The sequence below is a fragment of the Mauremys mutica genome, chromosome 1 (assembly GCF_020497125.1).
Source record: "Mauremys mutica isolate MM-2020 ecotype Southern chromosome 1, ASM2049712v1, whole genome shotgun sequence".
NCBI classification, from domain to species: domain Eukaryota; kingdom Metazoa; phylum Chordata; order Testudines; family Geoemydidae; genus Mauremys; species Mauremys mutica.
Genome location: NC_059072.1, coordinates 308,953,347 through 308,969,886, shown reverse-complemented (window position 1 = coordinate 308,969,886; position 16,540 = coordinate 308,953,347). Strand labels below are relative to the sequence as shown.

Genomic DNA, 16,540 nt, shown 5'->3' with positions numbered 1-16,540 from the left:
CATAATTGGTTTAAACTATTTTATGTAAAAGAGTTAATTATACTCTGTACCAGAGATAAGAACACGCTTTTCCCACAGACACAGCACCAACATCCGCCCTCTTTTCTCTTTCTGAAAACAATTACGCATACATTCAAAGCAAATTGTATACTATTTTATAGATAAACTACCTTAAGAATATATTCAATTTATTTTTGCTGTGTAGATAAGGCTCCTACACATGCATTATACTGGTTTTTCAGCATTATTCTATACAAAATACACAGAGCCTAAATTAAAAGAAGTATAATGGTATAAAATCAGTTAATACACCCAACTATGAGACAAAATGCAGGCTAGTTTAAACTATTTTATGTAAAAAGAATTGCTAACACTTTTTACTACTTTTTCCACCAACTGTGCCCTTTTTGTTAAGATCATCCTGTTCTTTCAGAATTTAATGTATGGAATGTAGATTAAACAACTGATTAAACTTTGATTTAATAAATAAAATAAAACCAGGAATGGAGTATTAGGGAAAACTGTGCTTTAGTATTTGAGGGGCAGTAGATAGTATATTTTAAGACCATTTTGTTTGTATTTTAAATGCTTTTAGCTATAAATATTTTGCATTATTAACTTGTGACTCATTTAGCAAAATAGAAAAAGTTAAAAATTGTGGAACAGATACCTACACCCACAAAATAACCCAGACTTTTAAAGGTAACATGAACAGAGCATGAGGATAAGAAAGTTGGTCTGGATTTTTATGGATATTTTAACAAACTGACAGGTGCGGGGAGGGGAGAGCTTAAGCTTATAGCAGACTTATTATTCATTTCCACCTAGATTTTTTTGTTACCTTTGATTTAAGGCAGTTAGGATGAAAATCCACATCAACACAAACTGTAAAAAGCAGGGAAATAAGCAGTAAAGTCATTCAGCACTCTGTCTACACTCCATCCATCAGTTCCTTTTCCCAATCTCAGCTCACCCCCCACAGCCCAACATATCTGTGCCCTCCTCCCCAACACCCATTGGGCAGCCTGCAAGCCTCCACCCTCTTGCTTCCATCAGCCCAGAGGGCCTGAACTATTTTTTCCCCATTGCAACCCCAGAATAGGGGCCCCCACTCTTTCCACCTCACTTCCACCATGTTCTCCCACTTAGAGCTGAATGTGAAACAGTGGCAAAAAATAGCCAGTTAGAAGGTGACATCAGTAGTTCAAGCATCTAAGATTGTCTGTGGGTAGATCTTAGTGTGGGTGCAGAGGCCTCCCAGACCCAGATAAATGGGGCAGCTTCTTCAGCAGCTCCCTGGCTTAGTGTAGAGAACTCGTCTATGGATCTGGCTGGGATTGGGGATTCTCCATCTGGGTATTCTACAGAGGTGGCCTACTCAGTGCCCGACAACGGGAGGAATTGATCCCACTGGGCCTGATCCTGACGGATGCTAAGTATTGACAATGTCCTTGACAAAAAGTGTGACTTGTGAGTGCTCAGTAACTCTCAGGATCAAGTACACCAGTGCTCGCTGCTCAATTTAGGGAGCAGCATTTGGATTACCTGCTGAGAAATGCACTCGTATTCTAATCCTGGTTAGAGATCAGGTGCTGAGCTGGAGTCCTGAAGGAAGGGAGATGAGGACAATATGAACATGTAACTGGCCTGCATTCTCTAATGCTTTAACTACCATGAAGTCACCCTCAGGGTAGATATTAATATTAACAAACAGAAAGATAGAAGGGGATCATTCGCTGATTGAAGATGGATTGCCACTAAATAAAGCAAAATGGTCATGCAGTGTTGGTAATCTGCCCAAAAGTAACAAGTTACTTGTGACTAAGGAAGCCAAGATCACAGGGTAGTTAATCACCCTGTCATTTGAAAAACCTTGGATGTTTCTGTTGTTAAATGTGTTTCCAGTTTGCTTCTTTGAAACATTTTTTCATAGTCTGTTAACCCATGTTAATTCTGTTTATGGTGTGTTTATTCAAGATACCACCACTTGGAAATATATGGATCAACCTCTTTTCAGGGACGCTGCGATTCAGCCTAATGCTTGGGAGTCAGCTTCCCAGAAAACAGAAAATGTTTCTGAGTCTTCTCATCAAGGCTACATGTCTGATGTCCAGCCAAAGAATTCTTACCTCGGTAGTCCAAAGCCACCCAGTGTAGCGACAACAGAAAAGTGCTTTATGCAGATCACAGGCATGACCTGCGCATCATGTGTGTCAAACATTGAAAGAAATCTGCAAAAAGAAGATGGTGAGATGTCTAACATTCCTAGAGAGGGTCTGTAAAGTACTTCGGGATCTTCTGGATGTGAAGGTGTAGCGGGGTGGTTACCCACTCCTGCCCTGCGGGGCTTGAAACAGTCCAGGAAAGGGCTGTGGTTGGGGCAAGAAGCCTGGGCTGATTGAGGAAAGTAGGCTCAGCTGTGGCCATGCTCCAATCAGGCCCAGCTGGCCCCTATAAGAGACTGTGAGCCAGAAGCCCAGTCAGTCTCCCTCTGCTTGTAGAGGGAGAAGTGTCTAGCTGCAGGGACCCAAGCAAGACACCTGAGTGGAGCAGGGCTGGGGAAAGGCAGAGGAGCTGCAGCCTGGAAAGCCCCAGGCTGTGGCCTAGCAGAAGACCAGTGGGTACTGGGGATTGCAGAGGGCAGCCTGGGGTAGGCAAAGTCAGCAGGTCCAAACCCTCCTTGTCAGTGACGAGTGGCTTTTACACTGCAGTCTGCCCCAGGGAGCGGGGGCTAGATGAGGACTGGCAGTAGCCCAGACTGAGGCAAGGTGGGGATAGTGGGTGGGGGCTCCCTGGGGTGGGGAGACCCTGAGAAAAAGGGGTTACTGCCAAGGGGCAGCACCCCAGATAACGGGGCACTGGGTCCGGGAGGGATACAGAGGCCAAGCGGTAGCGGGACACCGGCCTGCAGAGGGCACTCCAACGGCTGGAGAGCTAATTCCCGAGATGACCAGCAGAAGGCGCCGCAATTTACATCAGTAGATCTCAAAGCACTTTACAAAGGTCAGTATCATCCCCACTTTACAGATAGGGAAACTGAGGCACTAGGCGGGAAGTGACTTGCCCAAGGTCACCCAGCAGGGCAGTGGCTGAGCCATGAATTGAACCCAGGTTTCCTGAGCCCCAGTCCAGAGCTCTGTCTCCTAAAGCTCTATTGTTATATATGTTAAAATGTGTTCTTAAAGGTAGATGTAATTAAAATTCTTATTTACTTAATTATGTACTCATGTTGATACTAGCCACACTACTATATTCAATCCGTCAGTGACTATACCAGTTGGGGGATATACTGGATAGTAGGGATAGCTGGTGGATAGACCCATAATAAGACATAGCACCTGCCCCAAAGAGCTTCAAATCCGATCCTCATATTCTTCAAATGCTAATACGAATTGCATGAATAAATTAAAGGGAAGAATCTGTATCTTGAGAAAGGGAAGCTTTTGTCCTAATTTGTCAATACGCTCGTGGCATAACACTAGAGTGGGGAGAGTGATTAAAGCCATTAAACGTCCAAGTATTATATTACTGGTGTGCCCCTTGATTATCAACTGAATTATGTGTTCTCAAAGGAGGTACAGTATCTAATATAACCCAATTGCTCCCATTGCAGGTATCGTTTCAGTGCTAGTAGCACTGATGGCAGGAAAAGCGGAGATAAAATACAAGCCAGAGAGCATTCAGCCTCTTGAAATAGTACAGCTGATCCAAAACTTGGGCTTCAATGCTACAGTCATAGAAGACCATACTGCTACAGATGGCAATGCAGAGCTTATTGTGAGTATCATGATAGGAACGTACGGGTTTGGGGGTAACTGTACAAGTTTGACAGGAATGTGTCTTTGCAAATGAATCTATTTTTAATGGGTTGTGGTTTTGAACAGCTGTGGTGCTGGAGGATGCTGCTGCTGCTTTTCGTAACTACCCAAGAAAAAAATTATTCAAAAGGGGCAAAAATGTTTCTACTAGGTAAAGAGAGATGAACAGCTACCCAAGTGCACAGAGAAGCCTTTCTTGGCAGGAAAACACTGCACTCCTCATGAATCCAGTGAAAATCAGTTTCACAAGCAGTGCAAACTTTTTGCATAACTTTGAAAAGCCCCAAACAAGGGGCAGTGGTGAGAGAGATTGCTGTCAACTGTAGAGATCACTAACTGCATTTACAATTCTGTTCTTCAGATTACGGGAATGACTTGTGCTTCCTGTGTTCACAATATTGAATCCAAACTAACCAGAACTAATGGCATCTTCTATGCCTCGGTAGCGCTTGCTACCAGCAAAGCTCACATCCAGTTTGATCCTGAAATCATTGGACCTCGAGATATTATACAAATTATTGAGGTAAGTTTTTAAAACAAACCAATAATAAATATAAGGTGATGTTAAAACAAATGGAAGTGTCTAAAAGTGCTGAGAGGCCCGCTGACCTTTGCAGCTTTAGATAAAGTACACTTTCCCATATGTGACAAATCCAATAGTGTATGGTCAATGGAGGCTACATACTTCAAAGGGTAGCCTCCAGCGACGTTAACCATTTCAGGGCTTTTAAAAAGTATCAGTACCTGGTAAAAGTGTGATGTACCCCTCTGTTACTGCTCAGTGTACTGCACCAGGTACTTCTCTGAACTTCAGATAGTCCAACGGAAAGTTACTGCCGATTGCTCTCTACTGCCCCCTAGAGACTCTAAGAGCAGCTATGCAGCAGAAAGGCACTAAACCCAGATAAATACCATTTTGAAAACGTACAGCAGAACCTCAGAGTCACAAACACCAGAGTTATGAACTGACTGGTCAACCACACACCTCATTTGGAACTGGAAGTTCGCAATCAGGCAGCAGCAGAGACCCCCCCCACCCCCACCCCCACCCCCCAAATAAGGCAGATACATTACAGTACTGTGTTAAATGTAAACTACTAAAAAAAAAAAAGATTTGACAAGGTAAGGAAACTTTTTCTGTGTTTATTTCATTTAAATTAAGATGGCTAAAAGCAGCATTTTTCTTCTTCACAGTAAAGTTTCAAAGCTGTATTAAGTCAATGTTCAGTTGTAAACTTTTGAAAGAACAACCATAACGTTTTGTTCAGCTCTGAACATTTCAGAGTTACGAACTGCAGTGGGGCTCCAGGGGTGCAACCTGGAATGTGGGACCGCTGAGCCCTCTGTCCCACCAATCTGGGGTGTCCCTCTTGCACTGTGATGCTGTGTCTGACAGGCACTGCACTTACACAGACATCCACAGGCAGGGACACACCCAACTGATTTACATGAATGATCTCCCAACCGCTCATGAACCATCAACAGGGAGGCTCCAGCCAGTTCCCCCCAGCTCCCCAGCCTTGCACCCCAGAACTGTACTGTCTTGCCCTGGTCAGAAGCCTGGCCAGTGTAAGTTCATTACCCAGTTTTCCCCTTCCTTGATGTGGAGAGGACACACACTAGCCTTTGTAAACTGAGCTGAGATTTCCTGAGCACTTCAACCAAAACACAGTTTGAGATAAAATATAAAACAGATTTATTAACCACAGAAAGATAGATTTGAAGTGATTATAAGTAGCAAGCATAGAGATCAAAGTTGGTTACTTAAGAAATAAAAATAAATTCGCAGTCTGAGTTCTACAAACTAAACAGGGTTTGAATCAAGCAGTGTCTCACCTTGACAGATGGTACAAACAGGTCACAGATCCTCAATACACAAGCTGGGACTCTTTCAAGCCTGGGACCACTCTCCCCAGCTCAGTCTTTTTCCTCCAGATGTGTTTCCAGATGTTGAGTTGTGGAGGGAGCGAGGCCAAATAATGTCACTCCCCCTCTTTTATAGTTTCTTCCAACTTGCTAGAAAGATCTTTGCTGTGAGGAGGGTTAGTCCACCCCCATGGCGTATATGCCTCCTCCATGAAATCTCTAGGATAACAGATTCTTTTCTTGATGGATGTTGATGAGCCATTAACGCTGTCTGGCTACTCTATTGTTGTACCTGAAAGATTGGTTGTGGGTGTTCCCAACCTCATAACATATTTCAGTAACACATACAGCAATACTTCATAACCTCACATATAATGATAGCACATATAATCCAGTGGGATATTAATGTTCAACAGATCAGTACTTTGAAAATATCTCACAAGGCATATGTCATACAAAACATATCATAATTATATGATGGTGGTGAATATGGGGATTCCAGGGTGCTGCTTTGTGGTACGGAGTGTCACACAAACAACCTCCATTCCTGAGGTGTTTGTAACTCTGAGATTCTATTGTACCTCAATTTTAATTGGAATTGACTCCCACGGTTGTTCAGAATAATCAGTGAGATGCACAATAGATGTTCAGAGCAGACTCTTAAAAGCAAAACACCTTGTAATATGCCTCTAAAGCAGGGGTTCCCAAACTTGGTTCATGGCTTGTTCAAGGTAAGCCCCTGGCAGATCGCGAGACGCTTTGTTTACCTGAGCGTCCGCAGGTACGGCCGCTCGCAGCTCCCAGTGGCCGTGGTTCGCTGTTCCTGGCCAATGGGAGCTGTGGGAAGCTGTGGGAACCTCAGAGTTACAAACAACCTCCATTCCCAAGGCATTCGTAACTCTGAACAAAACATTATGGTGGTTCTTTCAAAAGTTTACAATTTAACATTGACTTAATACAGCTTTGAAACTTTACTATACAGAAGAAAAATGGTGATTTCCTTCTATTTTTTAGTAATTTACGTTCAAGACTGTACTGTGCTGTATTTACATGTTTGGGTTTTTTTGTTTTTGTTTTGGGTTTTTTTTGTCTCTGCTGCTACCTGATTGTGTATTTCCAATTCCAAATGAGGTGTGTGGTTGACTGGTCAGGTTGTAACTCTGGTGTTCGTAACTGAGGTTCTACTATATTTTCAAATGTTTCCTTGGTGAAGTTTGAAGGGGAATATCAGTCCTTCAAAATCCCAGCTGCGCCCACCGTTAAACCCAGGATGTGTGATTTGTTATGACTGTGGATATGTGTAATGAAAGAGGTACCTTACCATCCATGTTTTGTCTCCTACTCCATCATCATCGGCATTATCTGAACTCCTCTCACTTTGACAGGCACTATAAATAAATAAAAAGGAGGCATTCACCAAAGCATGGAACAGTTCTCTGTACTGATGTTTCTGATCTTAAATGGATTCTTTTAGATGAAGTTTTCATCTATTGTACATAATAAATCTCAATTAACCAAACTCTTTTGTCTTATTTTTTTAATAAAAAGGGAATTGGTTTTCATGCTTCCTTGGCCAAGAGAGACCCTAATGCTCATAACTTGGATCACAAAAAGGAAATAAAACAGTAAGTATGACCGTCACAAAGAGAGGGCCTCTACAAGTGTGACAGTAATATGTACACCAGTTAATCTGATTTATGCTTGTGGAAGGCATATTTAATATGCACGTACTTAATCATTTGCTGTTCAGTTCAATTTCTCTTACACCCATTTAGATAACCTTTCAGTTTTTACTTGTAGAGAGTCATGCATCCGACGAAGTGGGTATTCACCCACGAAAGCTCATGCTCCAAAACGTCTGTTAGTCTATAAGGTGCCACAGGACTCTTTGCTGCTTTTGTAGAGAGTTATGTATCTGAAACATGTGTCTGGCAAAGGAGCTTCTTCAGCCAAAGTGTTTAATCACTTGAAAGAAGTAATGACTTGGAGCCAGTTCTGCCGAGGGCTGAATGTGCTCAGCTCAGCCAGGGAGCTGTATGTGTGCAGTATCTGGCCCCAGTACTACCAAAGTGTACTCTAATACCATGGATTCACTACTTCTATTTTTCAGATGGAGGAAATCTTTCTTGTGCAGCCTAGTGTTTGGAATTCCCGTCTTAATCTTAATGATCTATATGCTAATACCTGATGGCCAAGAGCACGGCACTATGGTGCTGGAACAAAATCTAATTCCTGGATTATCTATTTTAAATCTTCTCTTCTTTGTCTTGTGCACTTTGGTTCAGGTATGTAAACAGTATTTCTTGGGTATTTTCTTTCCTTTCAATGTCCTCTTACATAATCTGATTTAATTTAAAAAAAATAATTAGACTGGAAAGCCTTATTGGATTGCACCCATCCCCCTGTAAATTAAGGATATATAGGATAAAGTGGCCCTATTAAACTGGAATTGATAATTATAATGTATTGTGCAAGTGTAATTTTTAGATATATGTATAAAGTGAGTCAGTGACCAAATTAAGAGTTGAACTCAAGACCTTAACTCTTCTAGCATAATGTTCAGCCCAGCATGGCACCCCTTTATTTTCCCTTTTCACCTGTCATGTCATGCCTGGTTAGAGTGAACTCTTTGGGGAGAGGGCTGAACATTATGCTAGAACAGTTGAGGTCCTGAGTTCAACTCTTAATTTGATCACTGTGTGACCTGGCACAAGTCACTTAATCTTTATGCCACAATTTTCCCCTGTGTTGTAATAAAGGGATAATAATACTGACCTACTAACCTCACAGGGTTGTCGAGTGTGCAGCAGCTAATGTGAGAGGATAAAGGAGGGATGTGTACAATACAGCAGTGAGAGGGGGAAAAGAGCACAGAGGGATGGGGATCGAGAAGTGAAAAGGGGGTAAGATAAAAGAGTGAGACTGAAGCAATTGGGTGGGTGGGTGTGTGGGGTAGCAGTGAACTTGGGTCACTTTATTCCTGTTCTGTTGCAATGAGGCTTTAAAAGCATTTCCTCACAGTCCTGCTATGACAGGACTACATCTAACCATTTAGAACATTTCTGTTTAATGGACCTAATTCTCTCTTACACACACTGATGTAAATCAGGAGTAACTCCATTATTTTCCGTTTGTATTGCAGTAGCAGACGGGACCCCATTGTGTGAAGTGTTGCACAAAGAGAACAAAGACAGACTCTCTGTCCCCAAGGGTTTAAGTTATAAGACAATTCCATTGAAGTTAGATCATGGTTAAACCAATGTGAGCTAAGAATCAGGCTCATTAACGTCAGCCTCGCTATTTACAGCTCTTTGCTATAATCTGTGCTGTATATGCCCTGCTTTCACATAATCTGTGCTGTATATGCTCTGTGATGCTATAATCTGTGCTGTATATGCCCTGTGATTAATAGGCATTTGTCTATACTTCACTAACAGTTCCTCGGTGGATGGTACTTTTATGTCCAAGCCTACAAATCACTGAAGCACAAAACAGCCAATATGGATGTACTGATTGTACTGGCCACAACTATTGCTTATATATACTCTTGTGTGATCTTGGTGGTGGCTATAGCTGAAAAGGCAGAGGAAAGCCCTGTCACATTCTTTGACACACCACCCATGTTATTCGTATTCATTTCTCTTGGGAGATGGTTGGAACACATAGCAAAGGTAACCAGTCTACATGTTAAGCACTTATGTACAGTAATGGTGAAAATAACATGGCATCTCTATGAACAGAAACTGCTTACATGTAGAGTACACGATCTACTCTGCGCTGGTTAGGCCTCAACTGGAGTATTGTGTCCAGTTCTGGGCACCACATTTCAAGAAAGATGTGGAGATATTGGAGAGGGTCCAGAGAAGAGCAACAAGAATGATTAAAGGTCTTGAGAACATGACCTATGAAGGAAGGCTGAAAGAATTGGGTATGTTTAGTTTGGAAAAGAGAAGACTGAGAGGGGACATGAGAGCAGTTTTCAGATATCTAAAAGGGTGTCATAAGGAGGAGGGAGAAAAGTTGTTCACCTTAGACTCTAATGATAGCACAAGAAGCAATGGGCTTAAACTGCAGCAAGGGAGGTTTAGGTTGGACATTAGGAAAAACTTCCTAACTGTCAGGGTGGTTAAACACTGGAATAAATTGCCTAGGGAGGTTGTGGAATCTCCATCTCTGGAGATATTTAAGAGTAGGTTAGATAAATGTCTATCCGGGATGGTCTAGACAGTATTTGGTCCTGCCATGAGGGCAGGGGACTGGACTCGACCTCTCGAGGTCCCTTCCGGTCCTAGAACCTATGAATTTTGATAGGAGCATTTCTGGCGTGCAGTGTGGTATACGCTGCAGTTTGATGAGAGCCTGTTGGGTTGCTATGTTAACTGCACACACAGGATCATAGAGATGTGGGCCTGGAAGGGAACTTGAGAGGTCATCAAGTCCAGCCCCCTGTGCATTGTCTACTTAAAATGTGAGACACATGATGGGTGAGGTAATCTCTTTTATTGGACCAACTTCTCAAGCATTTATCTTTATTTATGTTTTCATAGAGTAAAACATCAGAAGCACTTGCTAAACTAATGTCTCTCCAAGCTACTGAAGCTACCATAGTGACTCTTGGACCTGACCACTCTCTCATCAGGTATATATTATTCACCCAAAGCCCTTCAGCCTGCTGGGATGAGCTGACTAGATCTGATGCATTTAATGGTAAAAGTATTTTTGTTCCTGTTAATGGGATGGATCAAATTGTTCATCTCTCATAATTGGGTGCTTCTTACAGGGAGGAGCAGGTGGCTGTTGAATTGGTTCAGCGGGGTGACATTGTAAAAGTTGTCCCTGGTGGGAAGTTCCCAGTTGATGGAAAAGTCATTGAAGGCAGCTCTATGGCAGATGAATCGCTCATTACTGGTAATTTTCTTTATGCTTAGCAAAGCTAGCTGGCTGCTGGATCTCCTTCTTAAACTGTTCACACTTGTTCTCCATATTCATTCTCCTCTTTAGCCACTCCTCTTAGCTTTGGGAAAGTTCTGATACTGATTCAGACTACTTTGTGGGACTGGCCTTTATACCAGGCTGATTCAAACCCCGATATCTGGTTACACTGGACTTTGGGGAAGACTGGATCTGGACTAGATGCCTCTGTCCAATTCTGGCCATCGTGACTTCTGTTGATCAGCGAATAGCAGTGTTGCATGGACTTCAGGACTGAGGGGCTTTAGGCACGGTTGTCTTAAAAGGTTTTTAAGACCTTTTTGTCTAAAAGGTGCTGGGGATCTGGAAGGAGTTTTCTCTGGAACATATTTGCAAAAATGGTGCATTTTTAAACCTAACTAATAAACTGTGAATAGACAACATCTCAAATCCATAATTTTTAATTTTTAACCTGGTTCCTGCCATTATAAATTCTTTAAAACAACTATAAACATTAACAGTTCATTTGCTTGCTTGGTTTGGGTTTGATTTGATTTTGGGGTGTGTGGAATTTTCTCATTTTGAGAACCATTCACATCACTAACCCCATGTGGAGAAAAAAATATGGCAAAGGAAATACAAATTGTGACAAGTGCTAGTACACCAGGAGCCAGTGTGAGCATAGGAACTTTGCAAAGGTGGCAGTTTCTCTAGTCTCTGGAAGGGAGGGGGCTAGACCACTTGCTCTCTGACATAGATGCCAAAAGTAGTTCTTCTAAGGTGTCTGCATGTATTGAGCCAATTTGTCCCTGACCTTTGTGGGGGTGCACAGAAGAGAGGGAGTGAAAGAGCAAGGAGCCATCCCTTTCCCCCTGTGTGTATTTTGTACAAGGGCCAGGAAGAGTCTCAGGCCCTGTGCTCAGAGGAGTATGGCTAAAGAGGATTCTCCTTTAACTCACTTTAATGCAATTCTGGAACATGAAAATCTGAATTCCCTCCCCAGTGATCTCATGATGTTCTAAGTGGCCAAGCGGTGCAGCATAGTGATGTCCTAGGTGGTCATGGACTTGTTACAGTATTGTTCCACCTCGTTCCAACCATCTGCTGAGCCTGAGCAGACTGACTGGTAATGTGATAAATGGTAAATTCCCTGGCTGAGGTGCACAATTAAAAAACAGTGCTAGTCTAGCTCATTTGTCTCAAGTTTGCAACTGAGGCACCTTGAACTAGCTGATTCTGATCTTTGAGTGGCTGGGATCAGAGGTCATTCGGATATGCTGGGACACGTCCATTCAAGGCTTTAAAATAAACAATAGGCAGAGCCGGTGCTACACATAAGCAGACTAAGCAACTGCGTAGGGCCCCTGAGCAGCTCAGGAGGGCTCCCTATTAATTATTAGCATGTGTTGGGTGGGAGGAGAAATATTCCTGATTAGGACCCCCAATGGGCCAGCACTGGAATCAATAACCTTCAGAATCAATAATTGCTAGCCAGACAGCCTGTAGGTTCTGCCGTGGTGTCTGATCCAAAACCTGTTGGAGTGAATGGCATGACCTCTGTGGGCTCTGGACCAGGCCTCTGGAGGGGAGCGAGTGACAAAGTGAGCAAGAAAGAGGCAGTGGGTGGTTGCTGAGCTCCTGCTGTGAAAATGAACATGGGAAAACATTTTCCTGAAAAGTGACACAGCCCTTTAAAAAAAATCGATCTTTCAAATTATGGTTCAAAACTGAATTATTATCTAGCCTGTAGCAGGCTATCTATCTTTATGTACCTGTGCTCCCAGACTACTTAGGTAGTTGTCCTGACCTATTGCTCTTTTGTTCTAGGGGAAGCCATGCCAGTTACTAAAAAACCTGGGAGCACAGTGATTGCAGGTTCTATAAATGCGCATGGCTCAGTTCTTGTTAATGCAACTCATGTTGGGTCTGACACCACCCTGGCACAAATTGTGAAATTGGTTGAAGAAGCTCAGATGTCAAAGGTAAAAATAAAAGTACTTCACTTTGTATATAAATCAGCAAGGCTTTTGTTCTTGTGATTTTTTTTTTTGGAATCAGCAAGAAACAGACTTAAAAAAAACCCCAACTCAGTTATGGAATAAAGGTTGGTAGATGTTATCATGTCCACTATGTGCTTATAGTTATTGTTGTTTTAGTCATAAAACAAGTATCTTTGTGTTTTATTTTTGTAGGCACCCATCCAGCAATTGGCTGATAAGTTTAGTGGATATTTTGTTCCATTTATCATCATCATTTCAACAGTGACATTGCTAGTGTGGATCACAATTGGTTTTATAAACTTTGATGTTGTTCAGAAATACTTTCCTGTAAGTAGTGCCATTGGTCTCAATATTTGCTCTCAACAGCCCAATGTTAGTAATGTAGCTTTTGTACTTTCCAAAGGTCTGATCCTGCCAGATGCCAAGAACCCTCAACTCTCAAATGAGTTAGGTTTCTGTGTAGAATAGACTAAATGTGTTTATGTGGTTATTTTTTGGCCAGCCTCAACAGAGTTGTGAATCCATCTTCATCTCTGCATGTGATTCTGACAGAAAATGAAATCAGTGGAGATATACCAGGGATGAATATGGTCCAGTGGCCTGCGCTGCTGCTGATCGTGGAGCTGGTTTTTAGAAAGATGAATGGCATATTGATTACATTTAAGACGTGTAAACTGTACTGCCAGGCTCATAGATTGTGGAAGGCTGTGCATCCTCGCGGGTGGAGGGGAAAACACAACAGGTTGTATTATTACCTGGGAACAAATCTGCATAGCAGCGCTTTTTTGCATTTGCAATGCTTATTACTCCAAGTGGTAAATCTCCACAGGAGTGAAGTATAAGCAAAATTTTGGGGGCCCATCTGAGGATGGAAGAAGTTTGGGGGCATAACAGGTGAGAGGTGTAATGCCAATGGATCTACCACTATGTGGATCCATTGGCTATAGCTCACTGTGGAACAGGTCATCTTTTTCTCCTGGTGGAGGATCCCTTCTCATCCAGCCTCAGTGGGATCCCAGCATAGAGTCATAGAAATGTAAGGCTGGAAGGGACCTCGAAGTCATCAAGTCCAGCCATATGCGCTGAAACAGAATCAAGTAAACCTAAACCATCCCTGACAGGTGTTTGTCCAACTTGTTTTTAAAAGTTTCCAGTGATGAGGACTCCACAACCTCCCCTGGAATCCTATTCCAGAGCTTAACTACCCTTATATAGTTAGAAAGCTTTTCCTAATATCTAACCTAAATCTCCTTTGCTGCAGATTAAGCCCATTGCTTCTTGTTCTACCTTCAGTGGACATGGAGAACAACTAATCACTGTCCTCTTTATAACAGTTCTTAATATATTGGAAGACTGTTATCAGGTCCCCCCTCAGTCTTCTTTTCTCAAGACTAAGCATGGCCAGTTTTTTTTAACCTTTCCTCATAGGTCAGGTTTTCTAAACCTTTTCTCATTTGTGTTGCTTTCTGCTAGACTTGCTCCAATTTGTCCACATCTTTCCTAAAGTGTGATGCCCAGAATTGGACACAGTGCTCAGCTGGGGCCGCACCAGTGCCAAGTAGAGCAGGACAGTTACCACCTGTGTCTGACATACAATACTCTTGTTAATACACCCCAGAATCATATTGGCCTTTTTTGCAACTGCATCACATTGATGACTCATCAGTTTGTGATCCACTATAATCTCCCAGATCCTTCTCAGCAGTGCTACCACCTAGACAGTTATTCACCATTTTGTAGTTGTGCATTTGGTTTTTCCTTCCTAAGTGAAGTACTTTGCACTGAATTTCATCTTGTTGAATTCAGACCAATTCTCCAATTTGTCAAGGTCATTTTGAATTTTAAACCTGTCCTCTGCAGTGCGTGCAACTCCTCCCATCTTCGTGTTATCTGCAAATTTTTTACGCATATACTCCATTATCCAAGTCATTAATGGAAAATATTGAATAGTAACGGACCTAGGACTGACTCCTGTGAGATCCCACTAGATACAACCTCCCAATTTGACAGCAAACCATTGATAACTACTCTTTGAGTACAGGTTTCAGAGTGGTAGCCGTGTTAGTCTGTATCAGCAAAAAGAACAGGAGTACTTGTGACACCTTAGAGACTAACAAATTTATTTGGGCATAAGCTTTTGTGGGCTAAAACCAGATTCATAGGAAGCAGGGCCGGCTCTAGGTTTTTTTGCCACCCCAAGCAAAAAAATTTTTGGCTGCCCCCCACCCCACCCCACCAGCCGTGGGTCTCACCCCCCCACCACCACCAGTGCCTGGGCTCTTTCCTTCCCCCACCCCATCTGCCCCCCCTGCCACCTCAGCCCTGATCTCCCCCCCACCAGTGCTGACTCCGCCCGTTCACTCATTGCCTCCAGCCGATCCGGTGCTGGCAGGGTTGGGGTAAGCAGCAGGCTTTTGGGTCACATCTCAGCCCAGGGTCCCTCCAGCCAGGGCTTCCGCCTCCAGGACCGGCCGGGACCTGGGAGGGCAGAGCCGGAGGACCGCCCTGGCAGGGGGCTGAGGAACTGGGGCAGGGTAGCCCCAGAGGGAGCGGAACCCCAGAGAGCAGGATGCAGGCCCCGCCCGGCAGCACCCTGCCCTCTATGGCCCCGCTGCTGCTTCTGGCCGCCCTACCACAGTCCTTGGGCAGCTCGGGCCGCTTCTCCCAGCCCCGGCTGCGGTGCTGGGGGGCGGCCGCCCTGCGGCACCTGCAGGCGGCTGCATGTACCCTGCAGGGCGGCCTCCAGCCCGAGAGTCCCCCGCTCAGAGCCTGCCCGGCCCAACCACAAGGTGCAGGCGCTGCTCCCCTGCGGCGCAAACCACAGCAGCCCCAGGGTGCCCCCCATGCATGACGCACTGCTGCTGCCAGGGCCGGCTCTAGGCTTTTGCTGCCCAAAGCGCAAAAAAAAAAGATGGCCAGAATGCCGCCCCTGAAAATGTGCCGCCCCAAGCACATGTTTGGTTTGCTGGTGCCTAGAGCCAGCCCTGATAGGAAGATATATACACACAGAGAACATGAAAAAATGAGTGTTGCCATACCAACTCTAACGAGACTAATCAATTAAGGTGGGCTATTAGGAGGAGGAGAAAAAAAACTTTTGTAGTGATAATCAGGATGGCCCATTTCAAACAGTTGACAAGAAGGTGTGAGTAACAGTAGGGGGAAAATTAGCATGGGGAACTAGTTTTTACTTTGTGTAATGACCCATCCACTCCCAGTCTTTATTCAAGCCTAATTTAATGGTGTCCAGTTTGCAAATTAATTCCAGTTCTGCAGTTTCTCGTTGGAGTCTGTTTTTGAAGGTTTTTGTTGGAGAATTGTGACATTTAGGTCAGTAATTGAGTGACCAGGAAGATTGAAGTGTTCTCCGACTGGTTTTTGAATGTTATAATTCTTGAAGTCTGATTTGTGTCCATTTATTCTTTTGCGTAGAGACTGTCCGGTTTGGCCATTGTACATGGCAGAGGGACATTGCTGGCACATGATGGCATATATTACATTGGTAGATGTGCAGGTGAACAAGCCTCTGATGGTGTGGCTGATGTGATTAGGTCCTATGATGGTGTCCCTTGAATAGATATGTGGACAGAGTTGGCAATGGGGTTTGTTGCAAGGATAGGTTCCTGGGTTAGTGTTTTTGTTGTGTGGTGTGTAGTTGCTGGTGAGTATTTGCTTCAGGTTTGGGGGCTGTCTGTAAGCAAGGACTGGCCTGTCTCCCAAGATTTGTGAGAGTGAGCGATCATCCTCCAGGATAGGTTGTAGAACCTTGATGATGCGCTTGAGAGGTTTTAGTTGGGGACTGAAGGTGATGGCTAGTGGCTTTCTGTTACTTTCTTTGTTGGGCCTGTCCTGGAGTAACAGAACACCACTAGCCATCACCTTGTGTCTCCTGCTGATAATAGCCCACCTTAATTGATTAGTCTCGTTAGAGTTGGTATGGCAACA

General features: G+C 43.6%; 1 protein-coding gene across 2 annotated transcripts in view; it reads left to right on the top strand.

Annotated features, from left to right (window-relative positions):
* Positions 1-16,540, top strand: part of ATP7B (ATPase copper transporting beta) — a 49,764-nt gene that overhangs the window by 10,165 nt on the left and 23,059 nt on the right. For both annotated transcript variants that reach the window (XM_045014595.1, XM_045014590.1), the window contains exons 3-12: positions 1,978-2,247; positions 3,614-3,777; positions 4,180-4,341; positions 7,233-7,309; positions 7,795-7,969; positions 9,122-9,355; positions 10,232-10,323; positions 10,465-10,592; positions 12,423-12,577; positions 12,788-12,922. In XM_045014595.1, the coding sequence (XP_044870530.1) occupies positions 1,978-2,247; positions 3,614-3,777; positions 4,180-4,341; positions 7,233-7,309; positions 7,795-7,969; positions 9,122-9,355; positions 10,232-10,323; positions 10,465-10,592; positions 12,423-12,577; positions 12,788-12,922 (1,592 nt within the window). The remainder of the gene's footprint in view (positions 1-1,977; positions 2,248-3,613; positions 3,778-4,179; positions 4,342-7,232; positions 7,310-7,794; positions 7,970-9,121; positions 9,356-10,231; positions 10,324-10,464; positions 10,593-12,422; positions 12,578-12,787; positions 12,923-16,540) is intronic.